The sequence below is a fragment of the Zootoca vivipara genome, chromosome 2 (genome assembly GCF_963506605.1).
Source record: "Zootoca vivipara chromosome 2, rZooViv1.1, whole genome shotgun sequence".
Taxonomy (NCBI): Eukaryota; Metazoa; Chordata; class Lepidosauria; order Squamata; family Lacertidae; genus Zootoca; species Zootoca vivipara.
In genome coordinates this window covers 24401537-24428064 of record NC_083277.1, presented here as the reverse complement: position 1 = coordinate 24428064, position 26528 = coordinate 24401537, and the positions used below count along the sequence as shown (strand labels likewise).

Genomic DNA, 26528 nt, shown 5'->3' with positions numbered 1-26528 from the left:
AACGCAACAGGTTCTGCAGTGTGAAAGCAACATTAGAAAGCAGGACAGAATTGCTAGCATTGTACTCAATAATATTAATACACTATTCCCCATATCTGAATGCTCCCTTAGAATTATCCCCTAATCAGGGCTCACACACGCCTCTCTTTGCTCCGCTGCTTCCCCGGGAGACCAAAAATCATAATTGGGCCCTGTGTGTGTTTCCCCCCCAGAAAAACGTAGACTTGGAAGGGACCCTGTGGGTCATCTAGCCCAACCCCCCTGCAATGCTTTTTAGCTTGCATTGATCTCAAAAACCTTCAGTGTCATTTTTTTAGTCGGATAGGCGATTAACAGGCTTGTTTCACTAATAAGGGAGAGGGAGGGTTGCTGGCTTGGTTTGGTTTGCCTTTGTTCTAGTTTTAGCACGCACTTACTAGTTTCAGGCTGTGAGCCTCCCTGATATCTATGGGTGGAGGGCAGTTGTAGTAGTAGTAGTAGTAGTAGTAGTAGTAGTAGTAATAGTGATGATGATTATATTGTTCACAGGGTTTGGAGTGAGCGGGTGATGGCCCGCTGTGCTGGAATGAATGGAGTCGGTGATGAATGGTCTGGCTTGCTTTACAACCCCTAGTGACCTTGTTGGTGGGGGGCGGGCGGGCGGAGGAGCCCACCACCCTCAAAAAAGAAGGAGGAAAGCGAAGGGAGGAGGCTTCCCCTCCCTGGGACAGAGTTGCCTGAAACAGTACACACAGGGTGCGATTCTGGGGGGGGGGGGGAGAGAAACCAGGGCAGCAGCTGTTGCTGCCGAGAGATGGGAAGGGAGTAGCAGCATGCTATTGCTCAAGGGCTCCGCTGGCAGCTCAGTGCTGCCCGGTCTCAGGCCCGATGTAGCTGAGCAGGATGGGCAAGGGGACCCTGCAAGGGCCCGGCGGGTGAGGGGGGGCTCTCCAGGCACTCTGGGGCTGCCAACCCGTGGCTCGAGTAGAGGAGGAAGAAAAGGGGTGAGTCAGAAGAAAAGGGGTGAGTTTCCTTCTTCCTCCGTGGCGACGGTGCTTTCCTCCTCCTCCTCCTCTTGCTCCACTTCCCCCTCGCCATCACCCACCTCCCTCTTCCCACAGGGCCCACTGCTTCAGCACATCACAGCAGTGCATAGCACGAGGCGGCGGCGGCTGAGCAAAGCCAGGCACCTGGGAGGGTGAGTAACACCGCTGGGCAGGTGGGGTCCTCAATGGCCCTAGACCAATCCAAGGCTGCCAGACATGCACACAGGGCAGAGCCGGCCAGCCACCTTGTCATCGCCTTGCTGGCCCTGGATGCAGAGTCCGCAGCAGAAGAGCCCGTGGCGCTCGGATGGGCTCTGCTCTCCCCGGACTACAACTCTCCTGCCGGACACTCAGCCTGATGCCCTTCAGAGCTCGGTACCCAGGTGCCCCACACCCCTTGAACCCCTGGGTAGAGACGGCCCTGAAAACAAAAGACGAATTCGGCAACTGGGCAGTGTGTGTACAATGAACAAACCTGCCCTTGGGCAGCGCCCAACTACCATAATAATTCTCTGGGAACTTTTGTTCTCCAGTGGCAAGCTTTCTAAGTAACCCTTAAAGTTTCAGAAAGGGGAGTGATGATAGTTTTGAACTAGTAACCAGCCCAGTGCTGGATTTACATATAAGCCAAAGTGCTGTACCAACAAGTACAAAATAACCCCTCTGCAGAGCAACAAATCCAACTCAGTAGTGTAACGTTGGAAAATGTTGATCACTTCTCCTACCTAGGCAGTTACCTTTCCACAAGGGCCAACACTGATGCCGAAATCCAGCATTGACTGAGCTCTGTGAGTGTGGCTTTCTCCCGATTGAAGTGCAGAGTGTTTGAGGACCAGGACATTCGCAGGGAAACCAAAGTGCTTGTTTACAAAGCTATTGTACTGCCAACCTTACTATACGCTTGTGAAACATGGACAACTTATAAATGTCATCTCCAGCTCCTCGAAAGATTCCATCAGTGGTGTCTCCGAAAAATTTTACACATCACTTGGGAAGACAGGCGAACTAATATCAGTGTACTGGAAGAAGCAAAGATCACCAGAAGCAATGATTCTTCAACATCAACTTTGTTGGACTGGTCATGTTGTGCGGATGCCTGATGATCATCTTCCAAAGCAACTACTCTATTCCGAACTTAAAAATGGAAAGCGTAATGCTGGTGGTCAACAAAAGAGGCTTCAAGACTGTCTCAAGGCAAATCTTAAAAAATGTAGTATAAACACCGACAACTGGGAAACACTGGCCTGCGAACGCTCCAGTTGGAGAACAGTCTTTACCAAAGGTGTCATGGGCTTTGAAGAAACTCGATCTCAGGACGCAAGGGAGAAACGTGCTAAGAGGAAGGCACGCTTGGAAAATCCACACCGGGATCAACTCCCACCTGGAAACCAATATCCCCACTGTGGAAGGACGTGTGGATCCAGAATTGACCTCCACAGTCACTTACGGATCCATTGTTAAAACCGTGTTTATGGAAGACAATCTTACTCGGATGCGAGTGATCGCCAAGGAAGAAGAAGCAGCAGCTTAGGGCTCCACTTTCTTGGCCCCCCCCCCCCCAAAAAAAATTCACTATTAATATACTTCTTCTTAATTGTATTTCAGGTCAACAATTACTTTGATAAACTACATGTTTTGTTATGTGCATATGGCTTTTGATACCTATTAGGGCCATAAGTTACCATATAGCATATAGTCAACACACAAAAAACAGTGACCATTTGTTGTTGACAAAGGACAGCTGGACATATAAAGGGCCCCATCACCTTCAGCAGCTTAGGGCCCCATCAAACCTAAATCCGGCCCTGAGCCTGCCAACCGCAACATAGCTCAATGGCAGAGTATCTGCTTTTGCATGCAGAGAGTGTCTGGTTTAATCCACAGCATCTCCAGGTAGTGAAAGAGACCCTGCCTGAAACCCTGGAGAGCTGCTGCCAGTCAATATTAAGTTAGCCGGAGCTGCAAGCCAATAATGAGCTTGATGGATCTATGGCCTGACTCAGTAGAAGGGCAGCATCACGTGGGCCAAATTGATGCTAATCCACAAGGTTCTTCTAGAACAGTGATGGGCAACCTTTTGAGCTTGGTGTGTCAAAATTCACCAAAAAACCGAGCATAACTCGGGTGGTGTGTCACTTCGAGAAAAAAACCATAATTTCACGATATTTATAGTTATAGTTTAAATAACAAAAATGTATAATTGTAATATATAACTGTATTTAATAAACCAAAAACTAATTATTTAACTAAACCAAACCAAAAAACCCTTATTTATCACAAAGTGCCCAGAGTTGTTGAGCTTTTTGGGGGGGAGCTGCTGACCAAAGTTTTGGAGGTTTTTTTGGGGGGTGCAAAAGTTGCTTTGCTTTGGGGGGGGGGGGGATGCCCCAAAGCTGCTGCGCTTTTTGGGGGGAAAGAGAACAGAAATAAATGACGAATAATACCTTTGCTGGAACTAACATGCAGCACCGACATAGTCTGCCAAAGCGCCAAAAAAACCACAGAACGGGTTAAAAAATGAATGCTGTTACACCCAATCATCGTCTGCCAAAGCACCAGGGGGGAAAACAGCACAGAAAGGGTTAAAAACCAATCTCTGGCTACCAGCAACAACAACAAAAAAGGACCCGGGTTTTAACAGCGGAGACAAGCTCTAGCAGAGACAAGCTGTAGGAGGAGCGGGAGAACAAATTGGGGGGGGGGGACAACAACAACAGCATGAATGGGCCGATGGGGCGCGTGCCAGCAGTGAGGGCTCTGCGTGTCACGTCTGACACGCGTGTCATAGGTTCACCATCACTGTTCTAGAAGGTCACTGGTGGCAATTGATTTCATCACTTATGCTGCTGGGTGGCAAATCACTGAAGGTCCTGATTCGTCCCTTTGGCTTCTTTTATTGAGGTTTGCCCACATACATCTTTACACTCCTAACAGCTGGATATATAGGAAGCTACTTCAGTCCCAGCAACACTCTCCAGCAGAGGTGTCTCTCTTTCCTCTTCACCAGCTTCTGTATCCTTTTAATTGGAGATGGCAGAGAAGGAAGCCTGGACAAAACATACAATCGTAAAATTGGAGAGCTGGAAGGGACCACGAGGGCCATTTAGTCCAACTCCCTGAAACGCAGGAAACTTTTTTGCCCAACATGGCACTTGAACCCATGACCCTGAGATTAAGGGTCTTATGCTTTACTGACTGAGGTATGTGCTCTGCCACTGAACAATCTCTGCTTCCATTATTCTTAATATATTTCAGGGAACAGTTATTTATATTTTTTAAAACAAAAACACACTTTGCCTCGTAAAAAATATTGCTGTCTAATAAAGTGGTTCCCTCTAATGCTGACATTATAAAAATAGCAAATGTTCTAAATGGGAAAATGGTCTGTTTACCAGCCTCAGTTAGAGCACTACCATTTTTCACTACATTAATTCCTTGGTACGTTTCCAGGTATTAATATATACCCATGCCAGCCACGCCACTTCCTTAAAAAAAAAAAGGGGGGGGGGAGGAAAGCTAATTATATGACATGGATCAATGTATCCAGACAGCTGCTACCTGATCTTGGATTGACTGCCGTTTCTTTTACCGGCAGTTTGTTTTGTGCAAGCTCGGTGACATTCCTTGGTAATTGCTAGAAGAAGTTGTTCTGCAAATATGTACAGTAAGACAAAGTTTTGCCATGGGGATCACTTCCGCTGACACTTGTTTGCTATTGATTTAGCCGGTGTGAGAGTGGCAAGCGGCCAGCTTCCTCAACTTCTTTTGAAGACATTCTTTAGGTTTGTTGGTTTGGGTTTTTGTTTTGTTTAAATAAATCCACGCACATTTTGAATGGAAGAAAGGCACATGCCTGAACTTGCAGTCGCTTAAGGCGAAAACCTCCACTGCCCATACACCGAACTATAGAGACAAGCACACTCAAAGCAAACACAGAACTCAGGTGACTAGACTGTAATGGTAGCCTTGCTGGTCTCACCAAATTAATGGAGGTGAGGACTTTTACAAGTGAGAGCTGCAACAGAAGTGTGCAGCGTGGTATGCCTCTGTTCAGGACTCTAGACAGTTTGTTCCATTCCCTTACCCCTCCCCACTCTCTGTGGCCCCTGAGTATTCCTAGGGTGCATTCAAACACGGGGAAGATTGTGTTAGCTTTCTTGAATATAATGCAAGTGCTTCTGCCCTCTTTTCCAGTGTTCTTTTCATACAGAAGAAGAAGAAGAAGAAGAAGAAGAAGAAGAAGAAGAAGAAGAAGAAGAAGAAGAAGAAGAAGAATTTGGATTTGATATCCCGCTTTATCACTACCCGGAGGAGTCTCAAAGCGGCTAACATTCTCCTTTCCCTTCCTCCCCCACAACAAACACTCTGTGAGGTGAGAGACTTCAAAAAAGTGTGACTAGCCCAAGGTCACCCAGCAGCTGCATGTGGAGGAGCGGGGAATCAAACCCAGTTCACCAGATTACAAGTCCACCGCTCTTAACCACTACACCACGTTGGCTGGATTGGAGTGAAAATGCTCCCCCAAAGTTTGATTTGATCTTCAGGGGCAAAATTCTAAGACATTTCACAACCAAGATGGAAGTCTTCTTAAATGACCAAGGATTTCACACACACAAACATTATTTTTTTAAAGAAAAGTGTCACCCAGCAGCTGCATGTGGAGGAGCGGAGACGCGAACCCGGTTCCTCAGATTACGAGTCTACCGCTCTTAACCACTACACCAGACTGGCTCCCAACAGGCTACCTGTTGTGTTATAGAACGGTGATTTCATTCACCCGAGTGGGCAAGGCGTGACACAACAGCAAGCTTCATTGGACAACCTCACTGCTGCTTTTCCCCCATGAGTCCTCCATAAAAACAGGAAGAACCCTATTCACTTGAGGAAACATGAGGAATTTCCTATTTGCCTTGAGAAGACTCTAGGGCAGGCATCCCCAAACTGTGGCCCTCCAGATGTTTTGGCCTACAACTCCCATGATACCTAGCTAACAGGACCAGTGGTCGGGGAAGATGGGAATTGTAGTCCAAAACATATGGAGGGCCGGAGTTTGCCTATGCCTAAGATCCATCTAAATCCATCTGTTTGGGGGTGCCTGCTCTAGGGTGACCAGATTCACAAGAGAGCCGAGTTCCTGCACCTTCAATAGTTGTGCAGAAGAGGGAATTTAAGCAAGTATAGCTTTTATGACCTGCTGAATACTATTAAAAGAGCAGGAGGCTTGTTCTCCTTTGTATCTAGCTACCTAAGAAGGCTCACATAGGGACTCCTGCTACATTCCGTCAATCTCCTTCTTCCATCCTAACTTGCATCACAGGGTTGCTCTGCTGATAAAAAGCAGAATGGAGACCTCCCTTGGGGGGGGGGAGTGTGGGTTGAAAATGCAAAGTCCATCTATCCTAGCCTTCTTCTTTCAGGTGGACTGCATGGACAAGAGAAACGCAGGCTGCCATAGCACAACGCTTCCGGTGTCAGTGAGCTAAATCTGTCCTTAAGCCCATACATTGTACTCCTTCATTAGCACCAAAGGTCACCAGCGAACGGGTTAATTTACCCCCATTTCTCTTTCTTCCTGCTTAAAGAAAATAAGTGTGTGCCAAGGCAAAAGGACCGCCCGCCCACCCACCTCCTCTGCTCAGGCGAGAGAGAAAATGAAAGGGTTGGAACATTCGTAGACACATTGATATCTCCCAGGGCCCTTTAGGGGCATTTTCCTTCCATCTAATTACTTAGACATATTTTTTTGCCTTTTAGAAATAGGGGAATTAAAAACATACTGAGCATGGAAGGCAAGGCTTGCTAGAGTTTATTCGTCTCACTTTAACATGCATGCTGCTCTCTGAAAGCTTGCTGCCTATACTTAGTTTTCCTAAAACCCAGTACCTTGTGTCTCTCACTTTCCCCCCTTAACTGTCTAAAGCTGTTGCCAGGGACTGCATCTCTCCCATTAAAATCTCTGACGCACCAAACGAAGATGCAGCTGGTGAAAGTCTGGCCCCAGTGCTTTTTCCGTCTCTTTGATGGCCACCTGGTTTTCTCCGTCGTAAGACCTCGTTTCACCCCGCAAGCAAGAAAGGAGGCTTAGCAACGGAACAGGCAGAACAGGGGCACAGGAAGTACTGCAGCTAGTTCATCTCATAAGGCAAGCACCCACCATTTCTCAGCGGGACCCTGACAAGTCTAACGATCCTTCAAATGTAGCCAGGAAATCATCTTCATTGTTGGGTTGCACTTCCCTCTAAGTGATTAATGTTTCCTTGCTGTCAGAGGTTCTTGTGGCTACTCTTGAGTAACGACGCTCCACACCCCCTTGTCTTTAAGGTGTCTTTATTGTGCATGTTATTTACAGTGCAAAGAGTCTGGAAAACATGTCTGCTCAGTCCGAGTCAGAACCTCGCAATGGCTTCTTTCTGTTTCGCGCCCAACATAACAGCTTGGGAACTCCAAAGCGCCTCCCTCTCGCCCTACGGGGTGCCGTGCACCCCAATTCAGGCACCGGAGGGGAGGGTCGTCCTTCTGACTGCTCTCCAGTGGCCAATCCCGTCGTTTCCTCCCCAGCTGCTTCCTTCTCTACTCGGTGTTGAGGCTCTCACATGCTGTCAGAGCCCCTCTCCTCCCTCTCTACTTCCTGATTCCTATAATCTGATCCGCTACTGGACTTGCTGTTCTGCGAAGAACTGGACCTAATGAGGGGGGGCTGTTCCCTATAAGCCCTCCCCCTTACACTTGCTAAATCTATTGTTGTGTGGGCTGTACATTAATATGCAGGCGTCAACAGTGATGGGGAACAGGTTCAATTCAGTTTGCATTTAAAGGTGAAACTGCACTTTCTGAAACGAACTGTCCTTTGAAATTCACGCTTCTCTGAATATTGCAATGCAGTTCTCCTACCAAGGGGTGAGTACAAAAATGCACATGTTAAAGTTAAAATGTTAAAATGGCATATTCAGTAGAGGGGCCAGGTTCCAACACAGACAGGGCTCTTGAACCTTTTAACAGGTGTGTAAAAGAGGGAATTTTAGAATCTTCATGCCATAGCTGCCAAGTTATCCCTTTTTAAAAGGGATTTTCCCTTATGCTGAATAGGCTTCCTCGCGAGAAAAGGGAAAACTTGGCAGCTATGCTTCATGCAAGTTACATCTGCCTAAAAATCTTCTTAGGGTCCCTCCCAACTCTAAAATTCTGTGGTTCTATGCAACTATGAATGGTGCCAGAGCCCTCTCCTCTTCTGTATCTTTCCATTTTGGATTCACTAGTTTTCTGCCATTTTATTTTGCTGCATGTGCATCCTGCTCTTCTTCTAAGCTGCTCAGGGCATGCATGGCTCTCCTTCTCACCCAGCTGATTCTTACAACAACCTTGCTAAGGTTGGTTAGACTGTGAGCTAATGATTATTTCACCGTCACCCTTCATGGCTGAGTGAGGAAGTGAATCCAAGCTACATTAGTCAAAAAAAGCAGCGCTTTGAATGCGTTATAAACATGCAACACCAGATGGCGCTGGAGAGGAGGGGGAAATTCTTTGCAGTTTTCCATAGCACTTTCCCCCTCTTTTGTTATAACAATTTAATTTCTGACTTATTTATAGCCTTCTCTTCCCTGTGTGTGGATCCACCCCAAGTCTATAATAGTGCAATATTCAAACAGCTGCATAAGGCAGCCATGACCATGCCGGCAAACCAGGGCAGAGCCAAAATCCTTATGCCTTGTATTGAATAGGTTCCTTATACAGTTGTACCTTGGCTCCTGAACAATTTGGCTCCCGAATGATCGAAACCCAGAAGTGAGTGTTTCGGTTTCCAGATGATTTTTGGAAGCCTGGCACGGCTTCCGATTGGCTGCAGGAGCTTCCTGCAGCCAATCAGAAGCTGTGTTTTGGTTTCCGAATGTTTTGGAAGTCGAACGGACTTCCGGAACGGATTCCGTTTGACTTCCAAGGTATGACTGTATTTTATTAAAGGTTTACTGAGATCCTATTCTCTTTTTGGATCTGGTCATCATCCTACATGGAGGACCAGATTCCACAGAACAGGAAAGAATATCTGGAGTCTTCCCTTCAGATCTCTGGAGTCTTCACAAAGTATAGACACTGTGTTTACGCTAATAGACATTTGCTCTAAAACACTCTGCTTGAAGTTCCGGAACTTTTTATAAACAGGAGCTGGTAAAGCTATAGGGTAGCATTCAGACTGCCTGCTCCCAGACACATCCTCCAACTGTTTCAGTCTCTCAGGACAAACCTAGCAATATCATTCGTAAATGTGTTTTCTGAGAATGATGCCCAATGTGTCAATGGCATTTAGGCTGCACTCCTAAACACTTAGTAGGGAATAAGCATCTCTGCGCACAATGAAGTTTATTTCCAAGGACTGGAATCCATAGGATTGTGTGGTCAGTAACCTTACAGCATGATGTCATTCATTTTCCTTCAGAAGTCCCACTGTGATCTGTTGGGCTTACGTCCAAGTAAATGTGCACCGGAGTGCAGCCTTCCAAAGTTATCATGGCTCAGGGCTGCTTTGTGAGCTGAAAACCTGACATTTGAATAATCAATGTACAGGTTATCAAAGAAATGTCCCCCCCCCCAGTAACTTTTGTGCAACATGGAATGGCTCTCTTCCCATTTTCGGACCACCTGAAAAGAGAGATTCCAGCTGTCACAAAATTGTCCCGAGGCGAAGCCAAGATAGACTAATTTCAGGATGACCGAGAATGTACTTCATGTGAAATAATGTTAAGGAAATTCTGTGCTTTTGACAGCTCTGTATCTTTTGCAAGAATAAATACATAAACCATTATTTGTCTTGGTTTAGCGTTAATTTTATTCGTTATAATGCACCAGCTGAAGTGTTCAGGCTAAGATTCAATATAATCTTTCAACTCAGCTCAATATGCCAACATTTAATTGCAACATCCGAGGTCCTCAATACTAACTCTAGGTATTTTCCTATACATTTCCCACACAATAGCCTAGCTAATGAACATACCTAGGAGATGAAACTATTTTACTTCAGTATTGTAGACCTGGTCCACCCTTAAGGCTGCTTCAGATGCTAGCCCAGCTGGGGTTCTTGTGGAGGAGACGGTACAAGGGAAGGTACACAATGCGTATGTAATCTAACAGAATGGGGTTGCAGGTGGAGTTCAGTAAGGGCAGGACAGTTATGTGAGTCAACTAATGCCTTCTCCATTGCTCCAGAAAGTGCACATTCCCATTCCATCTGCCTTGGTGTGGATGGGAATGCTTGTAAGGTATTTAGGGCCACCACACAAAGCCTTCACACCCCCATTGCTTGCTTCATGCAACACCTTCTTGCGCACCAGTATCTTTGGATTGGGGCCAGTATCTGTTTTTCGCCATATTGCTTCATGCACAATTGAAATGCATATTGCTCTTACAGCCCAAACTGTATGCATATGTACTCAAAAGCTTATTGATTCAAAGGTTTCACGAGATGCTCTCTGATAAGAGTGTGCAGGATTGAAACCTTTGGCAGTCAAGTGCATCCTTACTTGCAAATAAGTCCCACAGTTCAATGGGCAAACCTGCACAGATTTGGGTTGTTGGTTACTCATTTGATCCTGGATGGCCACACTACTAGAGCCTAACAGAAAGCAGATAACCATTTTTTTTTTATTAAAAGCCTTTTCTCTCCTGTTAGAATACTTGCACCCCCCAATTTGCCTGCGATGAACTTGTGTGTGACCGTGTATATGCATGGTGCCAGGAAATAATTAAATCATTCCATTTACACCAGGAAATGCCGCGAGAGCAAGCGAGCTGGAGAGTCCTGGTGGCTTGTGAGGAGACTCTCCCCGGAGTCCGAAGAGGACTTCAGCGAGGGCAGAAAAGAGACTGGAGGCACAGTGGGGATTTGATTAGTCTGCTGAGCCTCCCCACCTAACAGCTGATGTGTGGGATAGCAGCCACTTTCCCATGTGCCCTCCAGCTGCCCCCTGCCCCACGAGCTTCAATTCCATTGCGGATATTTTTGGTACAGCATTTTTGATCTGAATTGGATAGACAGTGGCAGAGAGGGCATGAAAAGTGTATTTAGAGTGTGCTCCCCACTTACGGAATTTTCACTTATGCACACAGGGCGCCAGAACAAAAACCCCACATAAGTGGGGAAGTCACCCGTACGCCTGTGCTCCACAATTCTGCCAAGAATACCAGTGATCTATCTTTCATTCTGGAAACAATGCCAAAAAAATAATATGCTCCCCTTAGTTTCTCTCTCCTTCCCCCCTTCCACCCACCCCATCACCCAAAACATCTGTTCTATCCAGCATCCTTCATCACTTTGTTTTTTTCACGTTTCGGATCTCCTCCCGGAGATCAGACATCAGGGTGAGGCTAAGCAGCTGAACCATGAAGTCTTCAAAGTCCATTTCGCCGTCCCTGTTCTCCTCGAGAGCAGAAATGATCTCTTGGTATTTCGGTTTGGTTTCCTGACCCTGTGAAAAAATGTGAATCATGTTGTGGCCAAAAATGGAAGCTGCTTTCATCATGGCTGCTAATGAGGGAGAGCAGAACAGCTACAAGACATGCTTCCTAGACAGGTTGCAGAATCAGGGTCAGTTTAGGGGGAAGTGCCGCGCGCCAAGAGACTATTAGCAGACACAATCAAATGTGTTTGATGCAAGCATGCCAAAGGCACAAATAGCTATGCTAACAGGAAAAAGAAAAGAAAGGGCATGTGTGACCAGCTGACATGGATTGATGTCAGAAGAGGTAGCCAGAAGAAAGGCTTTGAAAACACTGCTTTTTTTTTAAGGCCTGGAGAGGAGCTTATACTAAAATCTCATATGCTCTTCTTTGGTTCTCGGAGCCAACAAAATAGAATAAAATTGTATTAAAGAGAAAAGCAATAGAAAACGTAATAAAAACAGCAGCAATAATACTAAAAAACCAACAACAGGTTCCCACATAAGATTAACTGTTCACCAAATGTTGCTACCATCCAAAGGGAGGAGGAGGAGGACCAGAAATTGGAATTCCGGATCCTGGGCCCCCAAACCCTCACCAGCCCCTGTTCAGCTAGCAGTGGGATGTCGGGTGCCATGCAATTCCTCACCCCCCAGTAGATCTCAGCAGGTGGTCCTTCACATATTCCAAATCCCAGAAAGTTAGGGCTTTATTAAGGCTTTATTAAAGGTGATATTAGGGACCCAGGTGGTGCTGTGGGTTAAACCACAGAGTCTAGGGCTTGCTGATCAGAAGGTCGGTGGATCGAATCCCTGCGACGGGGTGAGCTCCCGTTGCTCGGTCCCAGCTCCTGCCCACCTAGCAGTTCGAAAGCACATCAAAGTGCAAGTAGATAAATAGGGACCGCTCTGGCGGGGAAGGTAAACGGCATTTCCGTGCGCTGCTCTGGTTCGCCAGAAGCAGCTTTGTTATGCTGGCCACAGGACCCGGAAGCTGTCTGCAGACAAACGCCGGCTCCCTCGGCCTATAAAGCAAGATGAACGCCGCAACCCCAGAGTCGGACACGACTGGACCTGATGGTTTACCCTTTACCCTTTACCTTAAAGGTGATATTGGTGCTTTCAACTGGGCGTGGCAATGCTCTTGGCCTAGGGCTGAGGATTTTGTCCCTTCCCCCGATGTTCCCTTTACACCAACTTGCTCACTCCCTTCATCCCACTTACCTGCATAAAATGCACAAACTGAGTCTCGAGCAACTTTTTTGCTTCGGCTTTGCTGAGCTTGCCCTCTGTGTCGGCAACGTTGTCATAAACCAAGGCCGCTGTCGCAACAGCTTTCTCCAGATCTGAGCCTTTCCCTAGAGCTGAGGGGCAAAATACAATAAGTGGGAGGCCAATGGAAGCAGTTTTTTAAACAGCAACAAGAAGACGAACAGTAGAGTCCAGAGTCAGCAAGAGTAAATTATTCTGAGCTTCCTGCAGTTAACAGCAATGACACTGCACACTGTATTTGTATGGCGAGGGTGTTGATGGTTCTGAGCGACCTGCAGAAGAGCTGGCTGCAGGATTCAAAGTAAGGCTTAGAAGAGCCTTAGCGGTGGCCCTAGTGTGTTGCAATGTGCCCAGAACAGCGGTAAGGATGCCTGCTTAGAGGTGGAACAACCTTGCAGACTAAGAGAGGGTTGTGATTGAGGCTGTTGTAAACCCTGATGGTTAGAGTTGCCACTTTGCAAAAATAGTCCTGAGGCTGCCCAGCCCTTAAAATCTATAGAGTTAGCATCTTGGTGTGGGGTTAGATTCCTTCTGTGGTGATGCAGGAATGGGCTTCTCAGCAGGGGCGAAGGAAGGGAGGCGCGATGGGGGCACTCCGCCCCGGGCAGCACAATCCCGAGGGCGCCATGGCGGCTGCCCGCCCCACCCCCAGAACGCGCCCCCGCCCCCAGAATGTGCGCCAAGCCCCTCCAGGAGGCATGCCACACCCCCAGAATGTGTGTCCCGCCCCCAGAACGCATGCCACGCCCCTCCGGGTGGCGTGCCATGCCCCCAAAACGTGCGCCAGCCCCGCCCCACCCCCGGTGCTGGAGCATGAAGCTCTGCCCGTGCTTCTCAGTGGTGGCACTCATTGATGGAATGCCACTCTGAGTAATGTATCGCACCAACTTATATATATATATATAAAATATTTCAGCATCAACTAAAAACGTATTTGTTTCCTTAGACATTCTTAAGAGAACCTCAAAAACATTTGGCTTTGGGATGGGAATGATGCATGCTCTGTGTTGCAATATATTCGGGTTGCAATTCTAACCCCAATAACCTGGGAGTAAGCTCCATAGAATAAGGTTGGAAGTAAACATTGTTAGAATTGCTATGTGCATCACAGCATTTTATGCTGCCCTGTCCAGGAAAATAGATGAATGTATAAAGGAAACAAGGGGAGTAGCCCACTTACCTTTTATAGAAGCCAGCTGCTTGGATATTGGAATACTGGAAATTAAAATAGACATTGTTACTGGTATATCTGGGTGGTTAATGTAGCAAGAAATTGTTTTTTGATCTGAGAGCATAGTGGGATGGTTTTTAATACTGGGCTGGTCACTCTCCTTTCCGTTAAAAGTTTCTTTTCTTTTCTGAGATATAGGATAAAAATGTAATGCTCCTTAAAACATAATGGAAGTGAGAACTGGACCATAAAGAAGGCTGATCGCCGAAGAATTGATGCTTTTGAATTATGGTGCTGGAGGAGACTCTTGAGAGTCCCATGGACTGCAAGAAGATCAAACCTATCCATTCTGAAGGAAATCAGCCCTGAGCGCTCACTGGAAGGACAGATCGTGAAGCTGAGGCTCCAATACTTTGGCCACCTCATGAGAAGAGAAGACTCCCTGGAAAAGACCCTGATGTTGGGAAAGATGGAGGGCACAAGGAGAAGGGGATGACAAAGGACGAGATGGTTGGACAGCGTTCTCGAAGCTACAAACATGAGTCTGACCAAATTGTGGGAGACAATGGAAGACAGGAGTGCCTGGCGTGCTCTGGTCCATGGGGTCATGAAGAGTCGGACACGACTAAACGACTAAACAACAACAACAACAAAACATAATCAGATTCGGTTGCATGCAATAATAGAATCTGTGCCTGTGTATATTGAGCACACCTTAAGATAAGACCTTTACAACCAGGGGTGCCAACTTGAATATAATATTGTGGGGGAGTAGGTAAGCCCTGCCCCACATAATCACATGACATGGTGCAACCACACCACTTGAATGGCAATGCTCATTAACTTTGGGGGGCCCAGCCCCTTATTATAAAATATTTTATAAGGGGGTGGCGAAGGGACCTCGGCCCTTAGGAGTTGGCTCCGATGTTTACAACTCATTTTGGACAATTCCGGCTTCTGTTTGTGGACTCAACTCCCAGGCAGACATGCATAGGATTGCAGCCTTAGTGAAGCAGCTGCTAGGAGCTGGCCTGGGTTTGCTAGTTGCCCAGTGAGAAGCCCATCTAAGTGGTTCTGAGATTTCAAAAGAAGTGTGAGATACTAGTTTGAAAAATAAAGTAATCAATTTTTTAAAGCGCATAATATCAATAAAATGCTCTTGGAGGATTTCCCTATTCTCCCCTAGGATTTAAACATTTTAATAGAAAGCATGATTAGTTTTGCCGAAGTGCGAGAAACTAATTACAGCCCAGCCCACAAGCTGTGAAACCTCTGTCTTCTCCTCTCCTGTGGAAGCTCATTGACAGAGAGAGAGAAAGAGCAAGGGAAATGTATGAGAGCCGGCTAGAGGGAAAGAGGGCAGGATGATTCACTTACGGTTTGGCCATCTTTTTGGAAGTTGAATTTGTGCCTTTCTTCGAAGAAGACACATCTCCCGGCTGATTGAGAGAATAGGACTTTTTGTCCGCAGCGCTAGATGCACAGCCACACATCTTTTGCTACAGCCTGAGCACTGTTTACGATCTCTTAGCAACTTCCGAGATTGTGAAAAAAGAAAAAAAACACAAGCTGTGAAGGGGGAAAGTACCTGTTCACCAGCCAGGCCTATTAACAATGGGAAGGCTCTCTGGTCGCTAAGTTGCTGGCAAAATAAATCAGCCTGGGAGGACATTCTAAGAGATCGTCAAAGGGAGCTCATCGCTGCTTGTGCAACACACATGGCTAAGGCTGCTTCACTGCCTGGTGCTAAAAACCATCTTGCGCAGGGGAGACTTTAGCACATGCACCACCGGGGTGCAAAGACCCGCCCAGTGCCCCCAAGTTTAGTTTAGCTCCCAAATTATTCTTTTTTTTATTATGGTTATGTCAGACACCACGCTTACGCCTGATCTCTTGTTTACGAAAGAAGGGAGGAAAAAGAAACAAACTTTATTCTTTGCTCATTTATTTACAATAGACATATACTCGTTGAGTCTGACAAGCGCCGCCGTTGTAAATGACAAGCGCCGCCGCTGGCGCGACGCATCTTTGGCAAATGAGTTCACAAAGATGAAAGTCCTTTAGTGAAACAGTAGGTATACAATTTGGTAATACCTAGGTATATATGTATTTTGTTTTTCTAGCTTGATCAAAATTATTTATTATTTCATAACAGGTAGATAGTTAAGAGCTTAGGCGGCTTCAGCGGCGGGCACCTGGTGCTCCCCCCCAGAATTCAGCGCCCGGTTGCCCCACACCCCTTGCACCCCCAGGTAATGAAGGCCCTGATCCTGAGCTTCCTGCGAACACTTTGTGAATGAGCTTTCATGTGCATGCACACTTCTTCAGATACACTTGAAACAGAAGAGTCAGACAACTAACATTGTGTATGCCATCAAATGTCAACAGTGCCCTTCATCTCTCTATATTGGACAAACAGGCCAAACCCCACGCCAAAGGATAAATGGACATAAATCTGACATCAGGAACCACAAGACAGAGAAACCAGTAGGAGAACACTTCAATCTCCCAGGACATTCTATACAAGATCTCAAAGCAGCTGTTTTATTACAGAAAAATTTCAGGAACAGACTGGAAAGAGAAGTTGCTGAATTGGAACTCATTACCAAGCTTAAAACCATGGAGCCACCTGGGATGAACAAAGACATTGGATTCTTATCTCATTATGTATGATCAAGCTTTCTTTAGCACCTCAGCCCTTGCTTTCCCCCCGCAGGACCAATTGCAGGCATCAGCAGTCGTTAACAGTCATCTACAGGTTTACCACTCCCATCAGCCCATCACCCATTCCCACCCACCCCCACCACCCTCTGTAAGGGCCTGACTCTTCTGTTTCAAGTGTATCTGAAGAAGTGTGCATGCACACGAAAGCTCATACCAAAATAAAAACTTAGTTGGTCTTTAAGGTGCTACTGAAGGAATTTTTTTATTTTGCTTCGACTCAGACCAACACGGCTACCTACCTGTAACTTTGTGAATGTGAGTTCACAACAACATGTGAATGCTAATGTGAGATTGAAATTGGGGGGTGGGGGAGATCACTTTAAAAATGTAACACAGTACTTTCTGGTCAATGTAGATACTACATTCAGATTTCACAGAGCACTTTATAGGCTGCGGTGCCAAACACACACCTGGGCGTGAGTCTCATTGAACTGTGTGAGACTAATCCAGAGGATTGCAGCTGTAATGTCCTGTTTGAAATATACAGTGGTACCTCGCAAGATGAATGCCTCGCGCAATGAAAAACTCGCAAGACGAAAGCGTTTTGCAATCTTTTTGTTGACTCGCAAGACGAATTTTTCTATTGCCGTGCTTCGCAAGACAAATGCTTTTTTTCGCAAGACAAATGCTTTTTTTTGCTTTGCTTTGTTTAAATTGGAAAACCGCAAGACAAAATTTTCGCAATACAAAACGACTCACAGAACGAATTAATTTCGTCTTGCGAGGCATCACTGTACCTTCGGAAGAGACCTGGATTGTGCTTCTGAGTTAGAAAACTACAGGGATTGCCACCCATCATCTCTAAAGGAAAGTGACAGGTGGCCTCACCTTTTGATATGAATTTTGTATGGAAGGATATAAATTTTAAATCAAGGGATATCAAATTTTATATGAAAGGATTTCAATCTGATTGATTTGATATCAAATTTATAGTAACCCTTTTTCAGGGTATAATTCAGCCCATGTACATAGAATCAGAATTTTGTCGAGTTGGAAGGGACCATGAGGGTCATCTAGTCCAACCCCCTGCAACGCAACAATCTTTTGCCCAATGTGGGGCTTGAACTCATGACCCTGAGATTAAGAGTCTCATGCTCTACCAACCGAGTTATTGTTGAAAATGTATGACCATCTCGCTTCCCCAGATCTGGAGGGCGTTTTGAGCCCACCCTAACCTATGACATGAGTGCTAATCCTCCCTGACAGTTTATGTGGGGCTTAAACACTGGGATTCACCTCAGCCCCCTTGGATGTATGGCATGTTTTATGAGTCCTAATTCTGCCATCGTGAGACATTAAATTATTATTATTATTACTTATTGAATTTATATCCCGTCCTATACCTGGAGGTCTCAGGGCGGTTTACTTAAATGCAAGTTTGCTTCAGGATATGTCAAATCAATTCCGTATTAAAATACGGAACACTTGTTTTGAGCATCCCTGATGCTACGAAATAGTTTTATATCAAATTTTATATTTAAAAAATAGATAATTGTTTTATCATTTCATCTGAGGAAACCAACTCTGGTATGCTGGGGGGGGGGGAATACATACATAGTTTGCTTGCACGTGATTTGAAATTAAATGCAGCCATACCTCAACAACCGAACGCTTTGACTTCCGAAGGTTTCGAATTCCGAAGTCAACAACCCCCGGAAGTCTTTTCTCCGCGCGCGCCCGGCGTGCGCGTTCTGCGCTTGCACAGAGCGGCATGCACCGAAGCGGCACTTCGAGAACCGAAAACCTCGACTTACGAAGACGGCCGCGGAACGGATCGCCTTTGTAAGTCGAGGTACCACTGTAATGGTTTTGAAATTTGTTTTTCTGCTTTTGTAACATTGACAATGTGTTTTGAGACATGCAGCCCTTTTGTGAAAGCAACTGGGGAAAAAATTAGACAGAGGTGCTATTCAGATTCATTTCCCCCTCTGCCCTCATTATTATTTTGGTGTTCCCCAGCAGTTTTTCTTTGGACAATATGGCTGCCACCGCAGTATTGGGCTCTTTGCACTGCTGGTGACGTGAAATTTTCCCTACCAACCCACCCCTATAGGCCACTGTATACCACTGCTGCTCAAATTTCTACCTAGTATTTCCTGTGCCGTGATAAATTCTGACGACAAAGCGACTCTTTATGTGACATGATGCTGACACAGAAAGAAGGTTGCAACAGATGGCCAAAAGAATTACGACTTCTCCCTCATTTAGCTGCAGTGAAATTACTGAGGCCAAAGCAAATATAGATACCTACAACTATCACTCTTTCTGGATTTTAATTATCTTTAATTATCTGGGGAAATATCATCCCATACACCTCACCTCATCTCACCCACACCATATTTAGTCAGTCATCTTTCAAGCCATTCTTCCCCCCCCCCGCCCTTTTTGGAAGTGCTTTAAGATTTCTTACATCCCTGGTGCCTCCTTTAGGGAGGGCTTATGAATAAAAGAGAGCCTGTAATTGCAATGTCACTGCCAAAATGCATGTAATCCATGCTCATTATTCCTTCAGTTAACACACTTAAATTACACAGAAATTTATCTGCTCCCAGCTTGAAAATTAGAAAGAGCCTTCACATGAAGTGTGAGTAATAACCTGGATTGTTTTCCCCATCAGCTGAACCCCACAATATAGTCAATACATGCTCAAACCAAATACTAACCAATACATGCTTAGTCAATACATGCTCAAACCAAAAATACTTTGAATACAAGAAATAATTTGATTTGTATTACCAGGGAATATGTAAATGAGAGAACCTTTTGAAAAAAAACCTGAGCATTGTGGCCTAAGCCAAGATAAGTGGTTTCATACAAATTTGAATGCACTAAACATAAAAGCACAAGGAGAAACTACTGAAGAAGCCCGTCATATGGGCGAAACAGGCAAAAAAACGCCGGCAGCCTGTCTACTACCATTGACACCTCGCTCGACCTGCTGCCACTTTGCTGACCGCTATATAGCCTCAAAGACTATAAAGACTGGTTTGCCTTTAATTTGTACATGCTATCTGTTCAACGTTTTATTTTGGCTCCTGTGTCAGCACTTGTATATGGTTCTCTTATTGTTTTCTATTTGGATTAATAATACTTGATTGAAACTTGATTGAATCTGGTGCCTTTGCGTGCTGCTTGTTTTGTTTTGAACCCCACAATATGGCACGCAACGTTTTCAGTCATGCTGTTGGGAAGATTAGAGTCACTGGCCAGGAACCAATAACTGCTTTGGATGTGGGAAGGGTGGCTCTGTCAATTTTAGCTTGTCTCACTTTCTTATTTTCCCCTTTTTCAGTGCAGTTCTCCACGCTTCTGCATCAGTTGTGAATTCGTTCCTGTACACAAATTTGCGTGTAATTTTGCCTAACGCACGAATTTCTTTTTGCAAAGCACTTTTGCCTAACATAGCACACTTTTGCATTACTTTTGCTAACACGTGCATTTGCATCGAAACATTACTAGCCTTTGCGCATTTTACGTGGCTGGAGATGTGCATTGCAAAATTCAGAGAGCTGCGAATTCCAAAGGATGGCCGTGTTTCGGTTCCCATATTGTTTTGGATATTGTGAATCGGGTAGGTTCGTCTTTCTGCCCCACCTCTAGTTTAGACTGAGTACCAGCTTCGGGCAGCATTGTGTGTCAATTCACTCTTGAAACTGAGGGGGCTTGCAAAAGTCATTTGTGACACGACGTGAAGGAGGGGCTGGCCCTGGAACTCTAGCTGCTTGGACCCTACAAGCACACCAAGGATCATAGAATTGTAGAGCTGGAAGGGACCCCAATGGTCATCTAGTCTAACCCCTTGAATCAGGAAGCTCAACTAAAACACCAGTGGCAGATGGCCCTGCAACCTCTGCTTAAAAATACCCAAGGAAGGAGAGTCCACCACCTTCCAAGGAAGTTTGTTCCACTGTCAAACAGCTCTTAATTTCAGAAAATCCAGAATCTCCTTTCTTATAACTTAAAGTCATTGGTTTGGGTCCTACCATCCAGAGCAGGAGAAAACAAGCTTGTTCCCTCTTCCATGTGACAGCCCTTGAGATATTTGAAGGTGGCTATCCTATCTCCTCTCATTCTCCTCTTTTCCAGGGTATGGGAAAGTCATGTGCTTTAAATGTGTGTTGGATGCGCTTTAAATATATGGTCTTTTAAAGTGGTTTGTCGGTGCAGGATGTTACAATGGTGTTTAGCCTGTAGGTGTGGACAGCGAGGCTCAGGAGTGGCTTGGTTGTGGTAAAACTCAGCTTTAGAATCCATTACGCTCTTCAGCTGACAACACACTTTGTGCAGCTCTGACAGTTAAATTGAGCTCTGTGGGTCACTAATGATTCAAATACTAATCACTTGTTTCTGAAGATAAAGCTGGTAAAATGTCATTCTGAGGAGCTGCTATAATAGGCCTATGACTGTGCAGGTGAGGGCATATAATTTATTGCTTCAGTTTCAGGCATGCTTCAGAAAGAGATCACCATGCTGAATGCGAAAAGGCTATTTTTGAATTTCAAGGTACCTCGGGGATTATGGAGCCTCACCTTGCATTTGGAGATAATCACCTGCATGTTCCTGTGCTCTCATCTTAAAATACAAGCCCCATCTCTTTGTATCAACTGGAATGGAGAACTGGATTATCATTAGGGAAGTGTGGCTGTGGGGTGATTTGAACTGTCTTCCCCGCATAAAAAAATAAAAAAAATCTCAAAAGAATTGTGTGAAAGCTGAACACCCATTTGCCAAGACGGTCCACAGGACAAATTTCCTACTTATGGCCCTTTGGATGTTTCTGGACTAAAACTTCCACCATCCCTGAACACTGGGAGTCAGTGCAGTTGGACCAGGATTGGTGCTACATGCTCAAACCGCTTTGTCTCGGTGAGCAACCTGGCCACCAGCTGAAGTTCCCGAACAATCTTCAGCGGCAGCCCTATGAATAACACATTGTGTCTATCTAACCCAGGGGTTGTCCACCTAATCCCTACCACCCACTAGTGGGCGTTTCAGTATTCTAGGTGGGCGGTAGGGGGTTCTACGGCACAAGCTGAATCCTCCTTCCATCGAGCACTGGTGGGTGGTAAGGAAACTTTACCATCAGCTCCATCTGGTACACAGGCTGAGACCCTACCTGGCTGCCGACTGTCTCGCCAGAGTGGTGCATGCTCTAGTCATCTCCCACTTGGACTACTGCAATGCGCTCTACGTGGGGCTACCTTTGAAGGTGACCTGGAAACTACAACTAATCCAGAATGCGGCAGCTAGACTGGTGACTGGGAGCGGCCGCCGAGACCACATAACACCGGTCTTGAAAGATCTACATTGGCTCCCAGTACGTTTCCGAGCACAATTCAAAGTGTTGGTGCTGACCTTTAAAGCCCTAAATGGCCTCGGTCCAGTATACCTGAAGGACCGTCTCCAGCCCCATCGTTCTGCCCGGACACTGAGGTCCAGCACCGAGGGCCTTCTGGCGGTTCCCTCATTGTGAGAAGCCAAGTTGCAGGGAACCAGGCAGAGGGCCTTCTCGATAGTAGCGCCTGCCCTGTGGAACGTCCTCCCATCAGATGTCAAAGAGAAAAACAGCTACCAGATTTTTAGAAGACATCTGAAGGCAGCCCTGTTTAGGGAGGCGTTTAATCTTTAATTGATTATTTTATTCTTCTGTTGGAAGCCGCCCAGAATGGCTGGGGAAACCCAGCCAGATGGGTGGGGTATAAATAATAAATTATTGTTGTTGTTGTTGTTGTTATTATTATCATCATCATCATCATCAAGAAAGATGCATTAGTGGGCGGTAGATATAAAAAGGCTGACTACCCATGATCTCACCTAAAAGTTACCTGAGCACAGGCGACAGAAGTTGTTGTTGTTGTTTAGTCGTTTAGTCGTGTCCGACTCTTCGTGACCCCATGGACCATAGCACGCCAGGCACTCCTGTCTTGCACTGCCTGCGACAGAAGTTAGGCTATCTCTATCCAAATAGGGGCGCAGCTGGGCCAGCAACTGAAGCTGATGGAAGGCACTCTTTGCCACCGACACCAGCTAAGCCTCAAGCAACAGCAATGGATCCAGAAGTACTGCCAAGCTGCGTACCCGCTCCTTCGGAAGGAGTGTAGCCCCACCAAGAGCAGGTCACCTCCAAATCTATCCAGTCTAGGAACTGCCCACTAACAGTGTCTCAAGTCTTATCTGGATTGAGCTTCAGTTTGTTGGCTCTCATCCAGTCCATTACCAAGGCAACACAAGGGATTTATTTATTTCTTTAACTTCCCTCCTGTTATTGGGGGAGTTATTGGGTTGTTGTTTTTATTTTGATTACAGTATATATTTTGTGGTTTTACAGTATATATTTTGATATTGTTCTGTGGACCGCCCTGAGACCTCCGGGTATAGGGCGGTATATTATTATTATTATTATTATTATTATTATTATTATTATTATTATTAAATTATTACTTTGATAATGTTGTGTTTGGTTTTTTTCTGGGGTGGGGGTAGGGGTCCACAGACTACTGGGCTACATAACTTACATGTGCCACAATGTGAATTTACACCTGCAACCCTTTAGATGTAACTATGGTCACCAATCTGGATGGCTTTAGAGAAGGATTAGGCAAATTGATGGAGGATAAAGCTGTCAATGGCTACCAGCTAGGGTGGCTATGTATTACCTTCACTGTTGGAGGAGGTATGCTGGTATGGGTTGTAGGTCTTACATCTCTATTTAAGGTTAAGAAACAGACTGGAAAGAGAAATTGCTGAATTGGAAATCATTACCAAGCTTAAAACCATGGAGCCACCTGGGATGAATAAAGACATAGGATTCTTATCTCATTATGCATGATCAAGCTTTCTTTAGCCCCAGACCTTGTTCCCCCCCCACAGGACCTATTGCAGTAATCAGCAGTCGTTAACAGCCATCAACAGGTTTACCACTCTTACAGCCCATAACCCAATCCCATCACCCCCCACCCCACCCTCTGAATATATATAAGGGTCTGGTTGCTTCTGTTTCAAGTGTATCTGAAGAAGTGTGCATGCACACGACAGCTCATACCAAAATAAAAACTTAGTTGGTCTTTAAGGTGCTACTGAAGGATTTTTTTTATTTTGCTTCGACTCAGACCAACACGGCTACCTACCTGTAACTAAGGTTACACTGTTGTTGTTTCAAAAACCTAGGCAGTAGATGGTGCCACCAGACCATTTGCAAATGACCTATCCACCTGGCTCCCTCAGTACAACAAACTTCTTCAATAGTTACTAGCTCTGATGGCTATGCTCCACCTGTCCTGTGGGGGGCAGTGGTGCCTCTGAATCCTGGTTGCTGGGAATTGCAAGTGGGGAGTGTGCTGTTGCACTTAGGTCCTCTAGGCATCTGGTTGGCCACTTTGAGACCAGGACACTGGGCTAGATGATTCTTTGGCCTGATCTAGCAAGGTGCTTCTTACGTCCTTATGTTCATCCCTGCTGAAAGAGCACCCAGAATTTCTCTGGTAACAAACGAATGAGCATCTATTCTGTCATGCTGAGGTGTTGCTGAAGATACCATCTAGTAATGATGGATTTCAATGAAGGTGGTTACCAGCATGATCCTATACTCAGAAGCAATTGAATTCATTGAGTTCAGAGAGATTTACTTCCAGGTGGACCTAATGGTCAGGGGCCCCTTTACCTTTACCTTTAAGTTGATAGTAAGGATTGTAGTTTAAAGCTCCAAGAGGGAACTAATTATAGAGATGCAGGGCCAATTCACACGTTGGGTGTGTGTGTGTGTGTGTGTGTGTGTGTGTGTGTGTGTGTGTGTGTGTGTGGTATCTTATACAGGAATGCTTGCCAGGGACCCTGTAAATGGCTGCAGGTCCCTGTTTCATATGCACTGAGTGGCAATCTGCGTCCCCTCTTGTCTAATGTGAGAAACGACCTTTGTAGCTTAGATTAAATCATTTAAGGAGCAAGCAAAGATTGGAAAAGAAGAGTTATATGAATGATAACGATGGGTGGCAAAGACAAGGCAGATGGAATAAATGTCGCATGCAGCCTCTTTTCATCAATATATCAGAGGCCCTGCTAAGAATAATTCAGAACCATCCTGCAATTCAACCAATATTTTGTGATGCAGAGTAGGAATTCATGTGTGTGTGTTTGTGTGTTTGTGTGTGTTTGTGTGTGTGTGTGTGTGTGTGTGTGTGTGTGTGTGTGTGTGCAGTGGTTACCTGCTGATAAAATAACGACTGGCTTCATTGATATTAATTTACTGATGAATCGCTAACTGCCCTGGAATCCTGAACACAGATTGTATATATTCTGTTAATAAAGGAAAGGGTTCAACAACAGTCCATGCATGGTTATCCTGGGAGATATAAGGGACGCAAGTGGCGCTGTGGTCTGACTCTAAAGCACTGAGCCTCTTGGGCTTGCCGACCGGAAGGTTGGTGGTTCAAATCCCCACGGCGGAGTGAGCTTTCATTGCTCTGTCCCACCTCCTGCAAACCTAGCAGTTCGAAAGCACACCAGTGCAAGTAGATCAATAGGTACTGCTGTGGCAGGAAGGTAAACGGTGTTTCTGTGCGCTCTGACTTCAGTCATGGTGTTCCGTTGCACCAGAAGCGGTTTAGTCATGCTGGCCACGTGACCTGAAAAGCTGTCTATGGACAAATGCAGGAAAGCGAGATGAGCGCCGTAACCCCATAGTTGCCTTTGACTGGACTTAACCATCCAGGGGCCCTTTACCTTTTTTTAACCTATCCTGGGAGTAAGGTCTACTGAACTTGTTGCTGAGTAAGCATGTCTGGGGCAGCAATGCAATAAACTACTATCAAGCTGCTATAGTTTGTGGTGCCCTATGCATTGTTCCAGAATGCCGTTACTAAAAGTCTGTGATTTGCAAGGTAGTGCAAACAATAGTACAGAAACAGAACTGTTTGAGGATGCATTTGCTTAGATTTACTGTATAACTTGGGCTATGTCAAAGACTGAAGGCACAAAGTTTCCACTTAGGGCCAACTAAATGTGTCCAGAGACAAAGCATGTCAGGGATATATTGGGACCATAGTCGTGATCAGGGGTAGCCAACTTAAGGCCCAGTTGCCTTCTCAATCCAGCCCATGGACGGTCCATGAATCAGCGTGTTTTTACATGAGTAGAATGTGTCCTTTTATTTAAAATGCATCTCTGGGTTATTTGTGGGGCATAGGAATTCATTCATATCCCCCCCCCAAAAAAAATATAGTCCAGCCCCCCACAAGGTCTGAGGGGCAGTGGACCGCCCCCCTGCTGTAAAAGTTTGCTGATCCCTGGTCATGATGGGATGCTCAGTAGACCATACCCCTTCCCTCCCTGTGATCTCAATGGAAATTGTCTCCTGTGATGATATTAGTGCCCATTGTGCCTAGCAGCACAGGATGAGGTGGTTCAGTGTTTATAGAGGTGCATTTGGTGTCATTATGTGGTTTGGTCTTTGCCTTGTATCTATGAGTTGCAGAGCCCTTTGGCTAGTTAGTACTCTACTAGCCAAATGTACTAACCAGGGTGAGGAATCTATTGAATGTCCAGATGTTGAACTACAGCTCCCATCATCCTTAACTGTTGGCCCTGCCGATTAGGCGTCATGGACTGGCTGAATGCAGAGGAGGGGTAGGAGGCATAAGCTGGGGAACCCCCAAGGGAAGATGGCTCACTCAGAGCCAGGGGATTGGTGGTGGGATGACGATGCATGGTCAGAGGGAGAAGAGGGAGCAGACTGGGAGGAGGTGTTGGAAGTTGAAAAGGCAACAGGGTTTAGTGAGCAAGAAGAAGCTAGGGCAGAGAGCAGCACAGACTCAGAGGCAGGAGAGGAGGGAGCCAGGAGACAGAGGCGAGGCACTGGCAGGCTGCTGAAGAAGCCAGAGAAACTCCCCCTCCTGCTGCGACCAGCAGCTTCCC

At 45.8% G+C, this 26528-nt stretch overlaps 1 protein-coding gene across 1 annotated transcript; it reads right to left on the bottom strand.

Annotated features, from left to right (window-relative positions):
* Window positions 1-8967: 8967 nt before the first annotated feature.
* SNTN (sentan, cilia apical structure protein) lies at window positions 8968-15474 on the bottom strand. Its single transcript, XM_035098242.2, has 4 exons — window positions 15273-15474; window positions 13905-13939; window positions 12677-12816; window positions 8968-11482 (listed from the first exon to the last, which is right to left on the bottom strand). Exons 1-4 carry the CDS (start codon window positions 15386-15388, stop codon window positions 11324-11326), a joined length of 450 nt encoding a protein of 149 aa, XP_034954133.1. The 5' UTR covers window positions 15389-15474; the 3' UTR covers window positions 8968-11323.
* Window positions 15475-26528: the final 11054 nt, after the last annotated feature.